Source organism: Aptenodytes forsteri, unplaced genomic scaffold (genome assembly GCF_000699145.1).
Source record: "Aptenodytes forsteri isolate BGI_AS27 unplaced genomic scaffold, ASM69914v1 Scaffold302, whole genome shotgun sequence".
Lineage (NCBI taxonomy): Eukaryota > Metazoa > Chordata > Aves > Sphenisciformes > Spheniscidae > Aptenodytes > Aptenodytes forsteri.
Window position 1 is genome coordinate 307,293 of NW_008794555.1, and position 23,148 is coordinate 330,440.

The following is a 23,148-nucleotide window of genomic DNA, read 5'->3' on the forward strand; positions in this document are numbered from 1 at the left end:
TAATGCTTAATAATTGGAAATGGTTAAAGTTGGCAGTTAGCATCCACTTCTTTGCAGATTTCCAGGACAAAAGACCACAATTTTTTAATTTTTTTGCCATCAGATGCCTAAGATGCCCCTGATTTGATTTAATTTCCTGTTTTTTTTTTTTCTTTATTGGGGTGTGCAATGCCACAAATTGCTAGAGAAAGTAGGATACTCCTTCATATTCCTGTTTTTTCATCTACCTCTTCTGCTGTACAGTCACCTTGTATTCCTTAACTTTATTAGTGATTTCTCATGTTTAATATTTTAGTATTTAGAAGTTCCTCAAGTTTAAGTAGGTGTCTTAAAGACAGCATAAACAGGAAACGGTGTTGAATCTTTGTAAAGTCATGTATCACAAGAAGAAATTGTATTTGCCATTTATTGGGCTCATAATACTCAGCAACTCTCTAGTAGCTGTTTTCAGTTTCTCTTAGCCCATTTCCTGTTATTCAGTAGGCGTTTTTTCTTACCGACATTTTGGAAGGAGGTGAAGTGCACTCTTTGAGTTATAGAAAGAAGGTGGATTTATATCCTGATGCCAAAAGAAAGGGCTTGCTCGTTCTGGGCTCCTGGCTCTACAAGGCGGTACCATCATTTCAGCAGGTGGATTACTCTGGTTTCTGTTTCCTGGGGTAGGTCCTGTTAAATGAACTGCAGTTTGGTGATTAATGCTGCTGAAGTTTTTCACGGTAGCTCAGGCTCTTTATGGAGAGATCCCATTTCTTATGAGTGCTTCTCTTCAAGCTCTCCATAGCTCGTAGAGAACAAGTGCCTTGTTAGCTATGATGGCTTACCTACAGTGAAGCAGATTAAAGAAAATGAATTAGCTAATCATTGCAGAATGGGGCAGTTACTTTTCTAGATTATCAGGGTTTTTTTTAAAGTAATAATGAACGTTTTTTATTATGTTATAGACATACTAGTTTGTTTCTTGATACAACTCAAAATGGACCATTCATAGGGGTGTAACTGTCACCATGTAGAACTTTTTTCTGGCCCTCTGTCCTGTGTTTTTTTCAATATATTTTCATGTGCTTCAGCAGTTATGTTGTATATTGTAGAAGACTGCATGTGCTTCATGCAAAAATATGCATACTGAAATCAGCACGTGTGTTGTACGCATGCATTTATGTATGTGTACATATCCTGCTGCTTCTACAAACAGGATAGCTGGGTTTCATCAAGAGCTCCCCTCTTCTGTCTTATTGATGCTGTCTGGGTACGGGTAACGGTGTGCCATTGCCCCCACCATCGGCTGCAAGCATCCTGGTGTTGGATACGTTGATGTTCATGTGGGAAGTTCTTCTGGACCATCCAAGTCTGCAAAGTGTCAATGAATTGGCAAGGGATGTGAAGAATAATAACAAGGGCCTCTACAGGTATATTGGCCAGAAAAGGAAGATTAAATAAAGTCCACAGCTGCCCCCCCTCCCCCAATAAATAAGACAGGAGAACTGGGGTGGAGACAGTGGACATGTCTGACACTGGAGACATGTCATGTCTGACATGGAGAAGACTGGGGTACTCAACAATTTCTCTGCCTCAGTTTTCAATGGTAGTCGCTCTTCCTACATCTCTCAAGCCCCTGAACCTCAAGGCAGTCCCTCCCACTGTAAGGGAGGATCAGGTTTGAGACCACCTGAGCAACATACATGGGACCCAACAAGCTCCATCCCAGGATCCTGAGGAAATTGGCTGATGTAGTTGCCAAGCCACTCTCCGTCATATTTGAAAAGTCACGGTAGTCAGGTGAAGTCCCCAGTGACTGGAAAAAGAGAAACATCACACCCATTTTTTAAAAAGGGTAAAAAGGAGGACCCTGGGAACTACCGACCAGTCAGCCTCACCTCCGTGCCTGGTAAGATCATGGAGCAGATCCTCCTGGAAGGTGTAGACACATATGAAAGACAGGGAAGTGATTAGAGACAGCCAACATAGCTTCACCAAGGGCAAATCATGCCTGACTAATCTAGTGGCCTTCTACAATGGAGTGACTGTATCAGTGGACAAGGGAAGAGCTACAAATGTCATCTACATGGACTTCTGTAAAGCCTTTGATATGGTCCCACACAAGATTCTGGCCACTAAATTGGAGAGATATGAGGTTGATGGATGGGCTGTTAGATGAGTAAGAAATTGGCTGGATGGTTGAGTCCAAAGAGTTACAGTCAATAGCTCAGTGTCCAAGTGGAAACCTGTAATGAGTGGTGTCCCTCAAGGGTCCATACTGGGACCAATACTATTTAATATCTTCATCAATGACAGTGGGATTGAGTGCACCCTCACGATGTTTGAAGATGACACTAGGCTCAGTGGTGCAGTTGGTTCGCTAAGGGGAAGGGATGCCATTGAGAGGGACCTTCACAGGCTTGAGGAGCAGGCCCATGTGAACCTCATGAAGTTCAACAAGGCCAAGTGCAAGGTCCTGCACCTGGGTCAGGGCAATCCCCAGTATCAGTACAGACTGGGGGATAAATGGATTGAGAGCAGCCCTGCAGAGAAGGACTTGGGGGTACTGGTGGATGAAAAATTGGACAAGAGCTGGTAATATGCTCTCACAGCCCAGAAGGCCAATCATCAAAAGAAGCGTGGCCAGCAGGTCGAGGGAGGTGATTCTGCCCCTCTACTCTGCTCTGGTGAGACCCCACTTGGAGTACTGTGTCCAGCTCTGGGGTCCTCAGCCCAAGACAGACATGGACTTGTTGGAGCAGGTCCAGAGAAGGCTGCAAAAATGATCAGAGGGCTGGAACGCCTCTCTTATGAAGAAAGGCTGAGAGAGTTGGGTATTTTCAGCCCAGAGAACAGAAGGCTCCAGGGAGACCTTATTGTGGCCTTGCAATGTATAAAGGGGACTTATAAGAAAGACTGAGACTTTTCACCAAGGCCTGTAGTGACAGGAGAAGGGGCAACGGTTTTAAACTGAAAGAGGGCAGGTTTAGATTGGACAGAAGGAAGAAATTTTTTACGATGAGGATAGTGAGACACTGGAACAGGCTGCCCAGAGGAGTTGCGGATGCCCCATCCCTGGAAGTGTTCAAGATCAGGCTGGATGGGGCTTTGAGCAACCTGATCTAGTGGAAGGTGTCCCTGCCCATGGTGGAGGGGTTGGACTAGATAATCTTTAAAGGTACCTTCCAACCCAAATCATTCTGTGACTCTATGAATTTACTAGTGCTAGGAGCTGCTTGTTCAGCCTTTGCTGTACTTCTCTGCTTCCAGAGGCACCATAGTTCAGACCCTATGGACAGTGTTACAGCAGCATATTGTCTCTCTTGTGCCTGGTTTGTGGCCTTCCAGGACAGTTCATCTGGCTCCTGTAGGTCGTGACTCATTCTGCTGGTCCTTAAGTGTCATGTATGTCTCTGGGGTTTTTTGTGTGTGGTATCATTGTACTTTCAAGCTTGCAGAGATGTTAGGTGGATTACAAAACCTCACTTCGTTGCCTGGACACCTGCTTTGGCCTAACTGTCTGTTGGTTTCAATATGCCATGAACAATCATTTCCAAATCTCACTTGCTGCATTTTACTGAGTAGCCTATAAGATCACTGTAGCTAAAAGAGCTTTTTTTGGCTGGAGTGAGGGCAAAGAGGAAGAGTCTCATGTTGCTGCATGTGCTTCAGGCAACGTGGTGGGAGAGCAACTGCTGCAGGGCAGCCTCCTTTCCCTGTTGGCTGCAGCTGCACCCAGTCCCAGGACACTGGGAACTGCATCAGTGTCTTCCAGAGGCCCGGTTCCGCCAGCGAGGACCGTGAGAGGCCAAACTCCTCAGCAGTTCTCCTCAACCTTTGTTTTAAGAAGGAGGTTGGGAAGGGGGATCTGCCTGCTCTGTGCTGAGAAAAGAGCTGGATTCCTTTCCTAAGGACAGCTTATCAGTGGGTCTCCTAGAGATCGGGCAGCTTTTCCTGTAGATATATAAAAAGCTTTGAAAAACTGTAGAATTGACAGATTTGTAATGGGTTTGAATTTGAAAAGTGAGATTTACGTGTGTATTCCGCATTTATGTATGGAATATATATGTATTTGGGTTAACTGTGCACCCAAACATTCTTAATTTAAGGCCTTTTATGCCAGCTTTTTACTCGGTGAATTTATAACTAAGCATAGTTAGTTAAAAATATCTGAAGAACAGTTTGTAATGAACACACTATACAGCCAAACAGCATTACTGTCACAGAAATGTCACGTAGGTTGAAAATTCAGATGTCTGTTCCTAACTCAGAAATTCAGTTACTTGAGTGCATATTCAGTAGCTGAATGGATGGATGCAGAAGCTCTTGCTTGGTGCTGTAATGCTAAATGTTAACTTTTTTAAAAAAAAAATTCAATATACTATTGATTTAAACAGCTCAAATTAGAAACTGCTTCTCTCTGCCATATTTTGTGCTATTTTTTTGGGGGGGGGGCTAGTTCCCAAAAGACTAGGATCAACCTAAACTAATTAACCTGGCAGTTTGGAAGATTGTTAGGAAGTGGCAGTGGATGGGCCATGGGGAGGTCTGGGTACGCTTTTGTTTTGGACAGCTTCCCCCCACTTTCCTCCCTGTAACTCTGAGCTTGGGCCCATCACGAATAAAGCCTGTAGCCTTGATGTTCACAGGTCGCTTTACAAGAAACATGGTGCTGTAGGTTTGACTAGAAGTGGTTGACACCTGATGTTTAAAAGGAACTTTGTACGTATAAAGTGGTCTTCTAGATGGGATGCTTGATCAGGATCTCAGTTCTGTTTCTGCTGGGCTCGAGGCCATATGCATCCCCATAACGTGTATGTGAGCTCTACCTCAAAATGCTGAAAGTCCAAAGCCAGCGAGTAAACGTGGCGTACAGGAGGGCTGCGGGAAGACAAAGCTGTAAGGAGGCTGTACTTTGGATGGCCTTACAGTTCATTGCTTAAATGTTCCCTTTATAATCAAGTCCTGCAACGCCAACACATTCAAATAGGGCTTCAACGTATCGGCAGTGCTGTGTAACGAAAGACAAACTTGTAAAGATTTTCTTGATTTCTTCTAAATCTCTTAGATAAAGATGTTAAAAGAAAGAATTATGTTGACATGGAAAAAAGCTCTCTGAAATAGAAAAGTTACCTGTGACAAATTTTGAAGCGCTGAGTGGATCTCCACAGAATTTGTTATCAAATATCCTGGGTAACAGAGCTATTCCAAGAAAAAAATAGCCTTAATTTTGTAAGGTAATCTTTTTTTTTTTAAGAGATCCTTAGACACATACATGCACACGTGAAGAATCCTGGAACTGAGGTAGGGCAGAAAATGCATGTCAATAACTTAATTGGTAAAAATAAATTAAAAAAGTAATGTTTCTATTAATGTGTTTCATTTAGTAGTTCTTATAAACCCTTCAGTTGGAGGATCAGTGTGAAAGATACACTGCAAGGGACCCAGATATTTAAACATGTAATTACAAAATTTGGGTCTTTAGCCTTTTAAATTGCCCAGCTGTGGTAACTGGAAAGCAGTGCCCCCCTTCTTCAGTAAACCTTCCTGGAGGAAAAAAGTGTTGTTTTCTGTTTGTTTTTTTTAAAAAGGATAATTTCAGAATTCTGTCTTAGATGTAGTTATGCAAGCAGTGGAACTGGCAAAAGATCAGGCCTGGTAACATTTTTGGATGCTGGAAAAAGCAAAATGAATGGTTGGAGCAAGTGTTCCTGCTGCTGCGGAAATTGTAATGTGGGTTAGGTTAAAAAAAGCGTTGTGGTCCTGTTGTATAAAATCACATGCTTACATACAAATAATCTGGGAATGCAGCACATTGACATCTCTCATCCAATTTACTTCATTTTATAAAATGTGTTTTAGCTTAATGGTATCATTACACGGAACGTTTATCTTGTTTGAGCTATGCTTACCACCTTTGTCAATGGGGAATAACAGTTATTCTCTTATTTTCTTTAACATTAATGATTGCTTATTTCTTGAAACCATCTTTGATCCCCATAGCCTACAACACGACGCCATCTCTTCATGGTCTCTCATTGCACCTGATCTTCTGCGTAGCATACAGACCCAGGAGTTGACCGGCTCTTCTGCACAGGGCTCCTTCCTTCAGAAGCTGGTTTTTTTCCTTTCGTTAGGCTTCTGTACATGTAGCAGAGCCATGGGGTTTGAGTGAGGATGAGGCAGTGTCTGGGGAAGAATTTAGTCCGAAACACTAAACAGGAGCCAGAAATGAAAGGCTGTACTCAGATTCTGAGATAGTTAAATGACTTAGCTGCTTTTTGAAGTACAAACGTCTACTCATGAGGAATTGGAGTTATCTTGTACTCTCTGAAGATACTGAAAGTGTTACTGGGGAAGAATGAAGATTATTGCTTATTTGCTCCCTGTAGGGAACAGTAAAAAAATACGACAATGAAAAATGAAATGAAAATCAGTAATTTAAATTGTGCCAAACTAATCTGAGCTCTTTCTTTGGCAGCTGATACTCTAAATAAAAGAAATTCAGTAAATCTTGTTTCTTTGTGGAGATCGTTAAGATATTTGGTATGATAGCCAGAGCAGGATTGTGAAAAGTTATGGCTCATTGAAGAATCATGGTGAATTAGCCAGATCATGAGGTGAGATGGTAAAGGGCAGAATTATAAGAGAAAATACTAAGCAAGAGGAAGACCACTGGAAGAGTTTCTTAGGGATAGTCTGAACACTGTCTTATTTTGATATAATTAATGACTATTATAAAAGCTGAAGTGTATTGGGAAAGCTAACTGGAAAAAGATAATTAAGAGAGCTCACAGAGAAAAATCAGGATAACAAAAAAGGAAAGAAAGCGTTAGAGGTAGGAGTGGGATGAAAATGAGTAATAGAAAGTGCAATGCTCTATATTTAGCAAAAATTGTTTGAAGGGGAATATTCTTACTAATATAACATGGCAATAGTGAAACCTCATCTGAAATACAACGTATGATTCTGGTCATGCTGAAGACTCCTGCGAAGTGCAGCAGATACAGAGAAGGGACGTCAGAGGGGGTGATCTGAGCCATTGCCAGCGGGTTTGAGGGAGCCCTGCTCGGGCAGGGGGTCCCTGAGCACTGCCAGGGAGACTTGGAGGGGGCAAAAAATGCAGCCGGGGCAGGGCTTGATCACTGTTTATGAAAGGTCAATTGCTGTGTTTTTGTGGGTCTAGGCTCCAGCTCAAGTCGGTCTTTAATAGTTTGTCATTCTTTGTTACATGCAGTATCTCGGTTTTAACACTTTGGCAGAGAACTGTATCAATTTTTTTTTTATTATTTAGTTGGGATAATATACAATGTCCATGTGAAACTTCCTTTGAAGGAAGGTGATGGTGAGGAGGGTTTCCTTTCAGTAAGTATTTATGAGGACTTGAGATCCAGAATGTGTAGGAAAAGGAGGCCATTCCTTCAGTTTCTATTTCTAGCTTTGATTTATAGTATCCTTTTGCCATTTCTGTTATTGGTAAACACCTGTAAGTCCCAATCCCAGGCTGTAGTAAAATGTGCGGACCCTGGTTAAGAGGTGAGTGTGCAGAGATTGGCAAGTATCGTCTGTTTTAGAACGGTCAAGAATAGAATTTGGGCGTTACATTACAGACCAAATTTTAGCTGCCCAGCCGTACACCCTGTAGGTAATATAAACCACTAGTCTCTAAGCCGTATTTTTTTCCCCCAGTAAGTTTAGAGTTCAGAATTTTGGAACTTTCTACTAATGGTGTGGTCCAGTGAACTGCTCTGTATGTTCCTGACACCGTGTGCTCGGCTTCTCCTGGAGAGGTTAATGGTCCCGCTGGTGCCCAGCTCTGGAGCTGCAGACCTTACAGCTGCAGATTGCACACACACACACACACGTGCGTGCACACTTTTATATGTATAAAACCAAAATACACTCTTCTGCCCCACAAAAGACCACTCACAGCTTTTCAGTTCTATGATGTCTATGAGATTAATAGCATATTCTAGTGTTCCATAAGGTTTATATTTATTAGCAGTTTGGCTCTGGGTTTGCTGATGATGTTATCGCTCGCAGTGTCCAGTAGTTTTAAATACTTTCCAATTATGGTCTCTCTGTTTATCTCTTGCTGTTATGTATACATTGGAGGCCTTTCTTCCACTTACATAAATCACTGATTGTTGCAGTTTTGGCTGATGAGCATGACTCTGAAATACAAATAATAAAAAAAAAACCCAAACCCTTTAATGCAAACTACTTACAGTGCAGTAGCGTGGTTTCCCTATCTGTGACCAGCCTTGACTCTAATCCAGCAAAGCATTTCTGTGTATGAACGTAATCTTTGATTTTTAGTTCAAGCTACTTGCAGTTAAAGTTAATTCATGCATATATCGTGTCCATTGTTGATATTACACAGCTATTATCTAAGTCGTGTTCGTTTTCTGGTGTGAAAAGTTGTTAATTTTGTTTACGGAATTGAACTGAGTGTTACAAGCTGGCTGGCAGCTGTATGAAGGTATTCTGCTCAGAATTACAAAGGAGGAATAAATAGCGGAGATGGAGGATTAACTCATTCTTTTTCATTACAGCTAGTTGTGTCCCATCAACATGTTCTGGAAGTTTGATTTGAACACAACATCACATGTGGACAAGCTGCTGGATAAAGAAGATGTGACACTTCACGAGCTGATGGATGAAGATGACATCTTACAGGAGTGCAAGGCTCAGAACCGCAAGCTGCTGGACTTCCTTTGCCAGCAGCACTGCATGGAGGAGCTGGTCAACCTCATCACACATGAGCCCCCTGTGGATATGGATGAGAAGGTCCGCTTCAAGTAGGTATTTGTTTTCTGTCCTATATGAAGAAAACTGAATGAGAGAACTTGTTGGGAATGCTCTGGTGTGAGATGGATGCAACCTTTTCAGTCTTGGGAGAAAGGCTTTCGAGCGTTGTGAAATACGTCACAGCATTTTGTTATTTGTAGTGAATTTTCAGAAGCTTGTTTCTTTATTTTTAATGGTTTAACATTGAGTTTGTCTGGAAAATAAAAATCTCTTGCTGTTTGTTCAAAACTTTGCAAGCAAAATATCGGTATCTCAAAAACACCTTTAGCACATTTTTATCAAAATTGCAAGCAAAGAGCATTCTGCTCCGAGTTATAAATTTCTGAACTTGACTGGTTTTCAGTAGTAAAGCCCACAAAAGAAAGTGTGGTGAACTCTAGATGTGTTTGGTTCTCATATCAAGTTGTATTTATATATTTTTAACTAAATGTATACTTGAAAATATTTATGTTTTGGATTTGGGAAGCTTGTTCTTCTTTGTTAAGTTTATGTAAAAATAAAAGGCTGCTCTGTGTATAAATAAATAAATAAAAATGGGGGAGTTTGTCACTGTGGGAGTGGATCAGTGTTGGTTATTGCTGTTGTTGCTTGAAATCCACAGAAGAAATGGTAGTATTGTTTAGGTTTATTATTAGATGAGAGAGTTGATCAGCTAGGTTTAGGTGACTATTACCAGGTAAGTGAATGCCAGGAAATACATTATGTAGTAACTTTGAATATTAGATGACTGCTTTTGCAAGGCTTCTGCTATAAAAGGTGAATTACCAGAAGGAACCACGAGTGTTAGTTTTATACTGTTGTCCTACAGATGCAAGTTTTGTACAGGTTTAAACCAGGGACGTGGCACACAACAGTCTTTTGCCTTTCTGCATTTCCTGTATCATATCAGAATAACTGGCTTTCCATGGGGTGACTGGCTTTGTGCTCACTGCAGCTCTTTGTCCGTATTGTTTGCACAGTTAACCTGAGACAAACTCAAACCCAAAATGTCTGATTGAAGAAGGTGGGAAATACTCTCCTTAGTACTAAGAGTTAACGATCAGAGGAAACATTGAACAGTGCAAGACTTGTGGCCCTTTGCTGGAATCTGGGTGTATTTTGCTGGAGGAGAGGATGAGGGATTCCAGTACCATGCCAGTACTAATTCATACATCGTCCGTATCGCTGCAGAAAACTACTTCAGTTAACCAGGCCATATTTTTAACTCCTGTTCTTTTTGAGATTTCTGTGGCTGCCGTCAGAAGACGGTTTATGTCTCTGATGCTGTGTGCTGAAGGGTGGAAGTGGAAACCTTTTCCTGTTGTAACTAAACAGACTAAGAATAAGGAAAGGTGGGGACAAACAAAAATTTCTCAAGAAGCCAAATCCTTAATGCAAACCAAAATGGAAGAGGGAAGCTCAGTATGAGAGTGTTTACTCCCAGGCGTCCTTGAATTTCACGTGCAGGATTATATGCCTTTTCATCAGCTTTTGAAGGTAGCGTGTGGTTTAGGCAGCACAGGGCCAGGTTGGCTGATGAGGAGGCACAGGCTAAGGTAGACAGTGGTGGGAAGAGGCCAGCCTCCAGGTTGGCAGTCCCCTGTGCTGGCAAGATAGAAGAAAGTCTTGTGTTGGGAAGGCCTTAAGTTAACAGTCTCATTCACTGCTCTCTTTGTCAGATGATGGCATTGTAGCCTCTTCCTCTTCGAAGAGCGGTCCGTAAGGTGCCTGCTCAAAAAGCAGGTATAGTGGCGGGAAGTGTGGTTATACACCATAGAGAGATAAGCGAGTCTTTGATGGCAGCGAGAACTGCGTAGTGACCTGCTTGCCAGGACAAATAGAACTGATCTTTATGAAGTATTTTTTTGGAAATGCTTCCAGTACCGTACGTAGACCAGACAGAGAAGCATTTTCAAAGCTTGTTGAGGCACTGGAGACCGGGGAAAGAGGGTTTAAGCTTATTAGGAACTGGGGAAGCTTTTGGAATAAATAAAGGCTAAGCAGGAAGAATGGACTCTGTCTAAATCCAAATGGAATCCAATTTTTGGCTCTTAAGAAAAGGTTATGAAAGCTTAAAAACTGGAACGGGGAGAAACTTGATAGGTTTGGAAGGACATGCAGCTCAGAGTGATGCATGCTGTGGAAATGGAATCATCAGAAAGTGTCAGTAGGATGGAAGTTCAGAAGGGAAACTGCAGAGAGGAAAACTTGACAGTAAATCCCCATCTAAGCATAGCATGCAAAACTAAGTGACTAGATGAAGACCTGTAGCAATCAAAGAAGTGTATAAACTATTTGAACTGTAATGTCTATTTATAATGAACTTGTTGACATACTAGGGTGTCTCATGAACCTGTTGAGACCATGCAGTAATGAGAGTACAGCTTATAGGAAAGGCAGAGTAGACTCCGCTAGTGCAAGAGTGGGCTGTAGGGGATAGAGAGCTGAGTGTCAAGTGAGGTAAGTTAGCTGCAGCATGGAGACCTTATTATGGGTTGGGATGCCGTGCCTAAATAGAAAGGGTGAAGATCTGACTGTGTGAAACTTGGAGTCTGTAAAGGCTGCAAGAGCAGAACGTGCTATAATAATGAGAGGTTTCATTTATCCCCCTGTTGACAGGATATATATCACAGGGAGGCACAGTGCATGAATCTTTAGGAATTGTGAATGCCTTTTGCATGGAGCAATGAGCCAGAAAAAGGAGAAAAAATTCTTCATATACCCTTGGGGGCTCTAAGAAATGTAACTGTTGTAAAAATCACTTTGTAATAGTAACCATAACGTACTCAGATTTAACATCCTCATAGGAACAAAAAAGATATAAACAGCATTATCATGGGCTTGGGGTTTGTTTTTCTAACTTTTAGGAATGGAACTACATAAATATGAGGAGGCTGATTAGGAAGTAAATGGTACTGTGAAAGGGTAAAAAGCTCACAGCTGGCCTGGAAACATTTTAGTGGCTCATGGTAAATGCAGAGCTTGTATTACAAGGATTTAAAAAAAATCCTAATGTAGAAAACTGGCTTGGTTAAAAACAAATAATCCATTACGGGTAAAAGTACATCCTCACAAAAGGGAAGTTGTGTCCAGATATGGAAAAAGGATGTTGTGGCTAGTTAATCTGTGAGACTGACCGAAGGGATTTTGAGAAGCAGTTTGCTAAAGGCAAAAGCCTCTCCAAGAATGTGTAGGGCGGATGGGTGATCCAAGTGTAAAAAGGAGGATAAGACCATAGCAGAAAATATAATTAAACTGTCTGTGTTGGTGCTCACTTCAGAGACTTCTCAGGAGATTCCCAAGTGGCGTCTGTCTTTACGGGGAATAGTCTGAGGAACTGTCTCAAATTGAAGCACCTGTGGAACAAAATCAGTAGAATAATTGTTAGGACTGGCTGGTATTCACCCGAGTGATTTAAAGGAATTCAAATATGAAATTGCTCACCTGGTCAACCTTAAAACCAGTGGAATGGAAGTGGCAAATAGAACACCAGTTCTTAAGAAGGGTCTGTGAGCCAGTAGATCTGGCTTCTGCATTGTGCACATTGAAAAATGTATGGTATGGCATTACGATTCATAGACACCTCTCTAAATGCAGGCTCTCGGCCATCACACAGTACTGCTTTTGTAGAGGCAAGTCAGGCTTCAGTTCAGGAGCTGAGTTTGATGGACTCAGTGAAACACATGGATAATGGTGATATGCCTAATGTGGCATAAGTACAGTCCTGAAAAGATAAGGTCCCTTATCAGAGACTGTTGAAAACAAGCTGTTGTGGGTAACAGAAGGGTTCTGTTATCAATTAATAACTGCTTAAAGAAAAGAAATATAGATGAGGGAAAAATGGCCCATTCCAGCTTTCTGGTTTTGCACTACTGAGTCCTGTGCTGTTTGATATATTCACGCATGAAATAAGAGGGGAGATGAATTATAAATGTAGAAACTTGATAATGCAAAATTACTTAGGTTAGTTAAAAGGTAAAAGGATTTCATGATGTTACTGTGCAAGCAGTAATAAAGCAAATACAATCAGTGCTGATTGTGTAGTGACTGATGGCCTAAGGTATCTGCGCATGTTGATGGGCTTCAGATTAGCATTTACATCTTGGGAAGGCTTTGGAGTCCTCGAGGGCAGTATGCTGGAAATACTTGATAAACAGTGAATACAAGTGTGTGTGTGTTCTCGATCGAAAGCACAAGCCTCTACGCAAAGCAATTCAGTGTATATACTGGAAAAGTTATCCTGTTGTCCTGTAATGCTTGTCTTCACCCTTTATATACTACCAGGGCAAGAAGTATTTTCCTTGTTAAGAACCTAATGGAACTGTGATGAGTAAAGTAAGGCTTAAATTGGGGTGGTTGAGGTGTAGAAATTCTTCCACAATAAAAATTCTATTCAATGAATATAACGAAACCAAACCAGTAACAATTATTAGGGTAAGGGTAGGCATAGAGTGGTGCACTTGAAAGCATGATAGCTGAAAGGAAGCTCCAGCTTGAGCTGTGAATCGAAAAGAGCCAAGGGTCAGCAGAGCCTCCTGCCAGTTAAGCCACGTGTACAACACTGGGATGAAAGCCACATGTACATAACTCCTGGGTACAGCTAAGGTGAACCCATGGGAAGAACAGGCAAGTGGACAGTCAGCTGAAGAAAGAGCTGCAGGTCTCTTCACAGAAGAGGTGCAAATGCCAAGAACAGCCACGTGGGATCAAACGAAAAGATCTTCCTGTCCTGGCGTCTGGTCCCCGACAATGGTCCTATCAATGTCTTTATATGATGGCGTGCTCAGACATGCTGTACTTGAGGTACAGGCATGCTGTAAATTCACATAGTGACACAATATTTTTTCCTATCTGTTCCTTTTGTATGATTCCCAGCAATCCGTGTGTCTGTCTTGCCACTCCAAGAACTGAGCTGAAATTTCCAAAGACCTACAATAATTCCACTCTTCCTTCCCTGATAGGTGGTCATTAGCTTAGGAAACATTGCCAGGTGTAGAAACGTGCTGTGTCAAAGCTCAGAGCAGAGGGTCCCATTTCAAGTTTGGGAGGTTCTGTTAAGATTTCTTCTTGATTTTCTGTTGATGAGGTTTAGAGCAGAAATCTAAATAATTTTAACTAAGAGAGAAAACCACAGCAGATAAATGCTGCAACCCAGATTCTGTTACACGCTCACAGGTCTTACTGCAAAGATGGTAGAGACGTGAGAGTTACCTAGCCGTTTCCACAGCTCTTTTCTGCGTGTTTTTTTTTCCTTTGAGACTGAGGCTAGGAAAAAAAAATCTTGCTGTGTATTGAAATATTGTTTCAGCTTCACTGTTCTACAAAAGTAAAGGTATTCCCTTTGTGTTGTACAAACAGTCATATTATTGCAGGAGTGTTTTATACTGATTTTGGAGTTGGCTTGTGTCTAAGTTACAAAAAGTGATAGACCTTGCATAATTACTGAAAGTGGGAAATCTGTTGGGTTTGTGTCTTATGGAATGGCACAATTTTTATTTGGAAGGTGAATGCACTACTTAAAGAATGAACATACATTTGCAGCAAGAGTATTCTGTAGGTTTTTTAATGTTGTTATTAATTTAGTTGGCCATTATTAAAATACATAGTAAACTTTCTCTTTGCTTTTTTTGGGGAAAAAAAAAGATAACTAGCTCTGCTTACAGAGAGAAAACGCTCAAACTGTAAAAGACAGGTTTTATTTTTGATCTGTATCACTTGATAACAAATCAAAACTACTTTAGGAAGTGTGGATAAGAACTGGCACTCAGTGGGAGTTTTGGTGTTCAGAATTGCTGCTTTGTGCTTAGAACTGCTGAACCACTCGAGCACGCCCTGTCAGAGTCTTTAAACAATTCGTGGGATAAGAGTAAATCATGGTTTAAAAATGAAGTCCAGCTGCCTTTTGGTTCTAGGATCATATATATCATTGAAACTCTGAAAATAGTGTTAAAGTTCAGTGCTAGGTTGAATTTCACAGCACTAATGAACTGCTGTTTCTGACTACAATAACCTCAGTGTGATGGTGAGTAGGTCTTTTTCGAAGGAGTTCTCTTAAGCCCTTTTTAGAGATGGACAGTAGCTGGAATATGAAATTAAGATACCAATCTAACAATGAAACACTGAAATGAGGTTTTAAAAAAATAAAAAATAGCTAGATGAACTTCAGTGTTGTAGTGTGCATGCAAGACAGCCTCCCATCCCCTGCTTAATTCCTTCACCACATGAGTAATGGAGAGACTGAATCAGTGAAATGTTTGCAGAACAGTGCCAATGTAGCTATACGTTACAGTTGGCTTTTACTGTAGAATCTCAACCTGAAGAAACTTAGTCTTTTAGCAAAACTAACAGTCCCCAGAAAGCGGGTTTTTTTGTGTTGACTTTAGATTATTTGTTTGTATGTATGCACTTTGATATTTGAGACTTTGTCTAATTATAAACATAATTTTAAACACGTTATTACCTTTTCTGATCATAAATGTAACCTATTTCTAAAAGCACCACCTGGAAGAGCAAGAAACAAGGTTGGGGAAAAAAGTGTTTCGTTAGCTGTCAAATATAATTTCATATTCTGATTTAAGTGAGCAAAATTATCTAAACCAGGCACAGTAATGTTTTCTGAAAAACAAGTTAATTTTACAGAAGATTGTAGACATTACTGAAAAATTGAAACTCAAAAGGTTGGGTATGAATTGCTCTTGTACATAGTGTATGCTCATTTGCTAGTGAGCATATACTCACTTTATATTAGATCTCATGTTCTGTCTCTAAATTCTAGTCCTCTTGATTTTGGGGGGTGGTGGTGTGTGGAATATGATGCTCATTTTTAATTCAGCCCCAGTAGTGGAAAGAATAATTTTTCAGAAACGTTACAGAAACCTGCTAAAATATGCATTCTTCAAGTCAACCTTCTATTTTTGGCTTAATTTTATTTGTGCAAATGGATTCATGTTAAAAGATTTTAAGAGATTTTAAGTGTATTGAAACTGATTAAGCATCACTTTTAAAAATCAGAACTAACTGTAGTTTGAAGGCAGCTGAGGTGCATAATTCAGTAGTAAAAAAACCCCACCAACCAACCAACCACGATGTGCTACAGGAAATAGTGTTTCCTTAAAATGCGCCATTAATGTAGATGAGCCTTGTTTCTCGTGTGGGGTTTTTTTTCCCCTGTCTCCAGGAAGGGCGATCCTCCTACTCTTTACTTTATAACTTTAATACGGGAAGATTTTCTTGAGAGTTTTCATTTCACCTTTAGTTGCTCTGGTTCTGTCCTTCCAGATATCCAAACACAGCCTGTGAACTGCTGACCTCGGATGTGCCGCAGATCAATGACAAGCTAGGAGGGGATGAAACTCTGCTGAATATCCTCTATGACTTCTTGGATCACGAGCCTCCTTTGAACCCTTTGCTTGCCAGTTTCTTCAGTAAGACTATTGGGAATCTCATTGCAAGAAAAACGGAACAGGTAGTGATTAGATTTGTCCTGATACGTAAGCACAAATTAATTCACTAACGTTGTTTGTGTTGTGTGGCAGTATCATTGCTACCCGTGTGGTCTCATTGTATTCTTAGAGGTGAAAAACGGCTCGCTGTTCTCTTTAAGATTGGAGTTGAAATGTAGGCTTTGAAAAGTTCTTCGAATTCCTCAGTTGAGGGAGTTGCTGGCTCGTTTAGACACCTTTGCATAGTTTTGGTTTCAGATCTGCAGTAGCTGGGATATTCCTGTGCCACAGCTAAAGCTTTATTTTTTTGTACAACGGCATATTGATGCATCCTTTGATCATTGCCCAGAATCACCTCATTACATAAACAATGCCTGTCTCATGCCTGTAAAAGGGGTGCTGGAAACATGAGCTGAACAGTGTTTTAGGAATACGTGTGTTCTAGTTCAAAACTGATTTTTTAAATGAAGGCTGTCAGAGCGCCGTAGCGGAATGAAAAATTCTTCAGCTTCACCAGCTTCTTGATGCTCTTATTTCTGTGGGCTTGGGTTTATTTGTGGCATAGAGGAAAGAAGAGATAGCTAAAAAGATTTGATTTCGTACTGCCTTGAAATGAGAATGTTATACTCTTCTCTCGTTCTCTAGAGAATTTCTTAACCTAGCAGCTGTTTTGCATCAAGATTGGTTGGTTGAGACAAGAAAGCGAAGTATAGGAAGTTCTGTGTGCTATGTCTGTATGTTGTACTAGCAACTGATGATGACACTTTTATTTTTAGGTGATTGCATTTTTAAGGAAAAAAGACAAATTCATTAGCCTGGTGCTAAAGCATATAGATACATCAGCCATGATGGACCTCCTGCTTCGTCTAATCAGCTGTGTGGAGCCCGCGACTCTACGGCAGGAAGTACTGAATGTGAGAATTACTACTTTTTTTCTTTACAAGATTGGGAACAAGGGGGTTTGTTTGTTTGTGTCGTAAAGAAATAGGATTCTTTTTGTCATTTATTATGAGAGCGGATCCACTCTTCTGAAAACTATTGTTCTTAGTGCTAGAGTCTGCACGTCGGTTACTTTGGGTACGTCAGCCTGTTTGTGGCTTGCATGGCAGAGCAAGCCTGGTTGAGTCACTGGCAGTAAAGGATTTTCAACTCATTTTTCCATATAGCAACAACTATTTATGCTAGCTGTTTTTGCTCTAGAGCTTTGACAGAGGAAATTTGTAATCTTTCCCAGTGTTCAGAATTTAGGCTGATCATTTGGGACAGTAATTTGTTTAATTCCTTGCCGTGTTCAAGGGTGTATATGATTTTGGAGATGATATGCCTCCTCCTTCCCCTTCCTCTTTAATAGGCAGCCTTCTAAAATATCTCATTGAGACGCTTAGTTTGCTTTAGAGGTAGGACAAGTTTTTCTCCCTTCATAGCCCAGTCTGGTTGAGGCTTCATCATCCCCCCTTTAGTGTGCAGATGTGCAGGATTGGCGGAAAAAAACCTACTTTAGCTTCCTCTCAGTAAACCAGAAGAGCAGTGTGCCATATGGAAGACTGTATTCGAGTCACTGAAGCCCACGCCGGGATTTATGTTTGGCAAGCTTTACTGCCTAAGTCTTCTGTGTCCGGAGCATTGACCACACCATAGCTGAGCAGGTAAATGTTCTTTGCAGAGACTCATGACAGACGATTACCATTGCTCGATTCCTCCTCTCAGCCTCATGGTGCATAGTGCAGTACACACGCTGTTTCAGAGAAGGAAAAAAATACAGGTACAAATCGATCCTTAGAGACTTGTATGGGCATTCACTTGGGAAGGAAAGTCATCGTTTGTTGACAGGAAAGTCAGCAATTCAATTAGTTAGACATCAAATAGTAATACCAAGAAAGGAGATGGGAGGGAAAAGCCTTCAAGAGATGGACTGACGGAGGATAATGATGATGGAGGATTCACTGGAAGAGAAAGCAGCTTTGCAGAAAAGGCCCAACCACGTCCCAGGCCATGACGGCCTGAGGGCAGCCAGCGGGGTGAGGGCAGGGATTGCTCCCCTCTGCTCAGCGCTTGTGAGACCTGTCAAGATACTGGGGCCAGGCTGGGGCTCACCAGTGCAGGACAGACACTGCAATAGCGCAGCATAATATTACCAAGATAAATGCAATTATTTTTTCTTCTGATGTTAAAATGGCATTTTAACCGAGTAATGTTTTTCCTGGATGGATGGCTTCTGCCCAGGAAACTTCCAAATATCCAGGTTTCCAAATACCAACCATCCATAAACAGGCAGATCTGGATGGGATATATTTTAACCCCATCCTATCAGGTTAATTCTACCTGTTAAAGATTTCACACAGTCAGAAAAAATGAAAACAAAGTGAAGATACCAAGTGGCACTGGAGGTGCACCTGAAGTTTGGGGTTTTTTTTCCCAAATAGTCTTAATATAAGTATTATCCCCAAGCATTTAAAAATTTGATGGCTTAAGGACTTCTCCGCAGAAAAACAGAAAATAGTAGCAATATTGAAATTTGGGATTGAATGTTTAGAGCAGCTACTTACCAGCAATTTTGGCAATATATTTGGAAACTTAAGTCTCCAGAGAAGTTGATTTGCAATCTTGATTTTTGGTAGGTATTAGCAATAAAAGTTACACTTCATGGACTGCTTTAGCTTTTCATCACATCAGGAAAAAAATACTGTCTGTCAGCTACTAGCTAGAACGGTTGCGAATTGTTTGCTGTCTCAAAGCAGTCTTCATATTTCTTTGGGATGCTGGACACCTCAGAGGTGTCAGGCTCTTTGGAGTTCTAGCAAGAGGAAAAGTATTACTATTAATTTTTCGGGAACTCATACAGCTGCAGTTGGCTGCTCTTCCCAGGATCTCACTCCTGCTTAGCCACTCTTGTCCCACTCCTAACTGCTGAAATTCAGGAGAACGTGGTCTGTCAAGCAGTGTATTAGATGGTAACCATAAGGCCGTGCACCCATTATCAAACAGCACAGCGGAGTCCATCTATCTTGTGATCCGGATATGAGCCACACTTTTGCATTTGTGTGCATTTAATTAACTTCTTATATATTGTGTTATAAATTTCTATGTGTTGTCATCTTCTGTTAAACAGTTTCCAGTTGATCGATTGCTCTATCCATATGTTGAACCTGCATGCAAATGTAATTCACTAACAGCACTGTACGTTTACAGTATGTCTTTAAATGCCACATTCAGGGTTTTTTCCCCTATTTGCACATCTTCCTCCACACAGCAGCTAGTGTTTTGGATAGACATCCTGTGCCATGGATTTTTGGTTAGTTGTTTATCAATTACTTCGATAACATAGCGACAGCAATTAAACTTAGTATTTTAAGGTTTCCCTGGTACTGATGTACCCTGCTCCTGGATGGTATCTAAGGAGGTCTAACATTACATCAGGGTCTCCAAGTTACACTGCAGCTACTTCCCAAGTAGAATGTGAATGTTATCTGAACAACAAAATGCCTTCTACTTTGCATTTGTGTGACTTAGCAAAAGCTGAAAACTTTGATGTCCAAGAAAAGTTTGAGAAGCACCGTTTTTCAGTAGAAAGTGCTGCTGTTGAGGGTACATCACTTAGGGGTGTGGAAAGACCACTTCTCCACTTGCCATTGCTATGCTGGCAAAGTCCTTCTGTGAACTTCAGTTGGTTCATTATATGTTTCTTACTGTCTGGAAAGGTAGTGTTTTACAGTGTCAGATTCATGAAGATGATCTCTTAAGCTTTAAGTTAAACAAAATTATATTCTGCATAACAAGTCCCACAGCACCTCTCCTTAGGGATTTGGTGTCCACATTGTCGCTTTGACTCAGTAAATCAGAGACTCCCCGATAATTGCACAAGAGTCTAATTCTCTGGCCTTCCATTTTAGAGATCCTTAGACTGTGGTAGCTGGACAATGCTGGTGGCTCTGTTCTCTGCTCTGTTTTCTACCGAATGGACCTTCTAAAGCGTGTGCTTGAAGTTGCCTTGTCTGTCCCTTGCTCAGATGATGTTAGCTAGGGTGGAGGTTCTCACTGTCCTAGTGCAAGTGTTTCACTTCCAGTGCCGAGTGTAGCTGGGCCAGAAATTCCATCAGCGCTGTAAGGTGGCATTGCCACAGAAAGAGGCAGTCCTGCTTTCAGCTTCTTACTGCTTGTTCTGCCCATCCAGCTCCTCTTGAATCTTTGCCAGCTGAAGTGTTCATGTGGTTGTAAGGTGACATGGACTAGGGAATTGATCCAACTGAAAACACCTCTCTTTTATTTCTGTTTTTTTCCAGCATTATTTTCAGCCAGCTCAATTTCTTGGTTTGGGTTGGGTTTTTTTATTTTGTATGGGCTCATGTGATGATAAGGGAGGAGAAAGGAGCGGAAGATAAGTGGATGAGTATGAGCAGAGAGAAGGTGGCAGTGCCATTTTATATGTTCTTAAACTGTTTGCAGAACTATAATTTGTGGTGTTTTTTCCCTTTCTCTCCCTTGATCTGTAATTGAGGGCCTACAGTTAACATGAAAGTATGATAATTCTTTATCCATTTCCTTCTGTTCATGCATGACAGAGGAATGCTTTGTTTGTGTAGCTCGGATTTTGTTGTTTTGGAGAGCTGTGCCATCAGGAAAAAACCTGGCTAGCACATGTTGTTTCTCCATACTTCTGTCCTGAGTTTGACAGAAGCACCACTGTACAAGGAAGCCTCCAGATTCAGCACCCCATGGGTAGGTGTGATGTAAGTGAAATAATCTGTTGTCTACATTGCATCTTTACAGCCCTGTCTCCTCCCTCTTTCTGGACTCCCACAATTGAAAATACTAGAAGAGTCTTCATCAGAAACCTCTAAGGAGGTCCTTCCAGCAGGCTTGTCTTTCAGCCACCTGCATTTTGATATCCTTGGACAAATCTGACATCATACAGATGGATGACAGCATATTCTCTTTGACTGGTGTCATTTGATCCTGGAATGTCTCTGTGGATTTGTGAAAGAAATAGTATTGACTTTAAATAATTTACTTCTTGTGTGGCAAGAAAGCTCAGATATGGGTTGGTTCTTGGAGCGAGATAAATGGCATCAAAGAAGTCTGTCCTCTGTCTGCGTGTTATTAGTATAAAATCTTACCTAGAAAAATGCAAAGAGGCACAATTGCTGTGACAAGACTCCACATCTGATTTTGCTGGCAAGTACTGGGAATTTATGTGAAGCAGATCCAGTTATTGCGGTATCTCTTCTGCACTTCATCTTCTCGTGCTTGCCTTAGTGACAAAAAGTACAGCTTCTGTTTTATAATCTTCACTGAGGAGAATTAGCCTGTCCTCCTGATTCAGGTCTGGAGGAGAAAACCTGCTGTGGCTCAGCTGGAGCACAGTGAGTCACTGGGATCTCACCGCAGAACCCCACCTTTGGGTTGCAGAGTGGGTTACACCATTCGACGTACCTGATATGGTTTCCTTGGTAATCAGGAAAATGTGATCCCTCTTATTCTGAAGAGAAGTCTGCTTGTCCTGGCTGGATCTCTCTCTTCTCCCTGGGTACTGGTGAAGAGCACCCAGGGGTGGACCATGGCTTCTGCAAAAACCCCTCACAAGCTCAGTACCTCTGTGGTTGAACTGATCTTCCAGTTTTCACTGCTTGTAGCCAGGGTATCATGTACCCTTTTTGTCAGTCTAACATGGATAGTGATCATAGCACAGAAAAAACCCTCCTGCATGTTGTCCTGCTTTTTTTTGTTGCTTTCATGGGTAACAAACTGCAAGAATAAAAAGGGTGTATTCTTCCTGCTGTCTTCACCCTAAAGAAGCGGTAGCTCCCAGAGCTAGATTAGACTAACGCAGATATCTTTCTCTTGTAACAAAAATTGTCCTACTGCAAGATCAGTCATCAGCTGAGGAAAGTTTAATGTGAATACTTCAGTGAAGTGACTATTGATGTTGTGATCCTTGAAAGATCAGACAACTTGGTCTGTTGATTGTTGCAGAGTCCCTTGTTTAACTACCATCTTAAATAATAAGGCATGAACTTTCTTTTACTGTGGCTGATTAGGAATATCCAAGCCAAAGTCACTCTGTTATTAGGTATATTTTCAGCAGGTTTTAGAAAACAAAGTTTTGTTGAAGTCCTAATATAACAGACTTTCTTAAACAGTGGCTCTGCAAGACCTCAAAGATTGATTCATAGCGTAATGCAGGTTGGAAGGCCCCCGAGAAGGTCCAATTGCCTCTGCAGAGCAGGGCCCATCGAAGTAGATTGCTCAAGGCCTTATCCAGATGAGTGTTCAATGTGTCCAGGAGTGGAGATCTGCCTGGGCCCTCTTCCAGTGTTTGATCATCCTCAAGTGGAGATTTTTTTTCTCCTAATATCCAGTTGGAATTTCCCTTGTTGCATCTTGTGCCTCTCATCCCATCATGGCACCTCCGAGAGCATCCTGGCTCCATTGTCTCTCTCCACCCCAGTAAGCAGTCGCAGACCACAATAGGGTCTCCCCTTCACCTTCTCCTCTCCAGGCTGAGCAAACCCCACTCAGCCTCTCCTCTGGCCTCATGTGCTCCAGCCCTGACCGTCTCAGTGGCCTCCACGGGACCTGCTGCACTATTGCAATGTCTGTCCTGCACTGGTGAGCCCCAGCCTGGCCCCAGTATCTTGATGGGTCTCACTGGTGCTGAGCGGAGGGGAGCAATCCCTGCTGTCATGCTGCTGGCTGCCCTCGGGCCGTCATGGCCTGGGATGTGGTTGGGCCTTTGTTGTGGTTTAACCTCAGTCGGCAACTGAGCACCACACAGCCGCTCGCTCACTCCCCCTCCGGTTGGGATGGGGGGGAGAATTGGAAGAGTAGAAGTGAGAAAAACTCGTGGGTTGAGATAAAAACAGTTTAATAATTGAAATAATAATAATAATAATAATAATACACAAAGCAAGTGATGCACAGTGCAATTGCTCACCACCCGCCG

General features: G+C 41.6%; 1 protein-coding gene across 2 annotated transcripts in view; it reads left to right on the plus strand.

Annotated features, from left to right (window-relative positions):
* PPP6R2 (protein phosphatase 6 regulatory subunit 2) overlaps positions 1-23,148 on the plus strand; it is a 110,451-nt gene that overhangs the window by 35,801 nt on the left and 51,502 nt on the right. For both annotated transcript variants that reach the window (XM_009272440.1, XM_009272441.1), the window contains exons 3-5: positions 8,532-8,777; positions 16,045-16,231; positions 16,985-17,122. In XM_009272440.1, coding sequence (XP_009270715.1) covers positions 8,551-8,777; positions 16,045-16,231; positions 16,985-17,122 — 552 coding nt within the window. In that variant the 5' untranslated portion in view covers positions 8,532-8,550. The remainder of the gene's footprint in view (positions 1-8,531; positions 8,778-16,044; positions 16,232-16,984; positions 17,123-23,148) is intronic.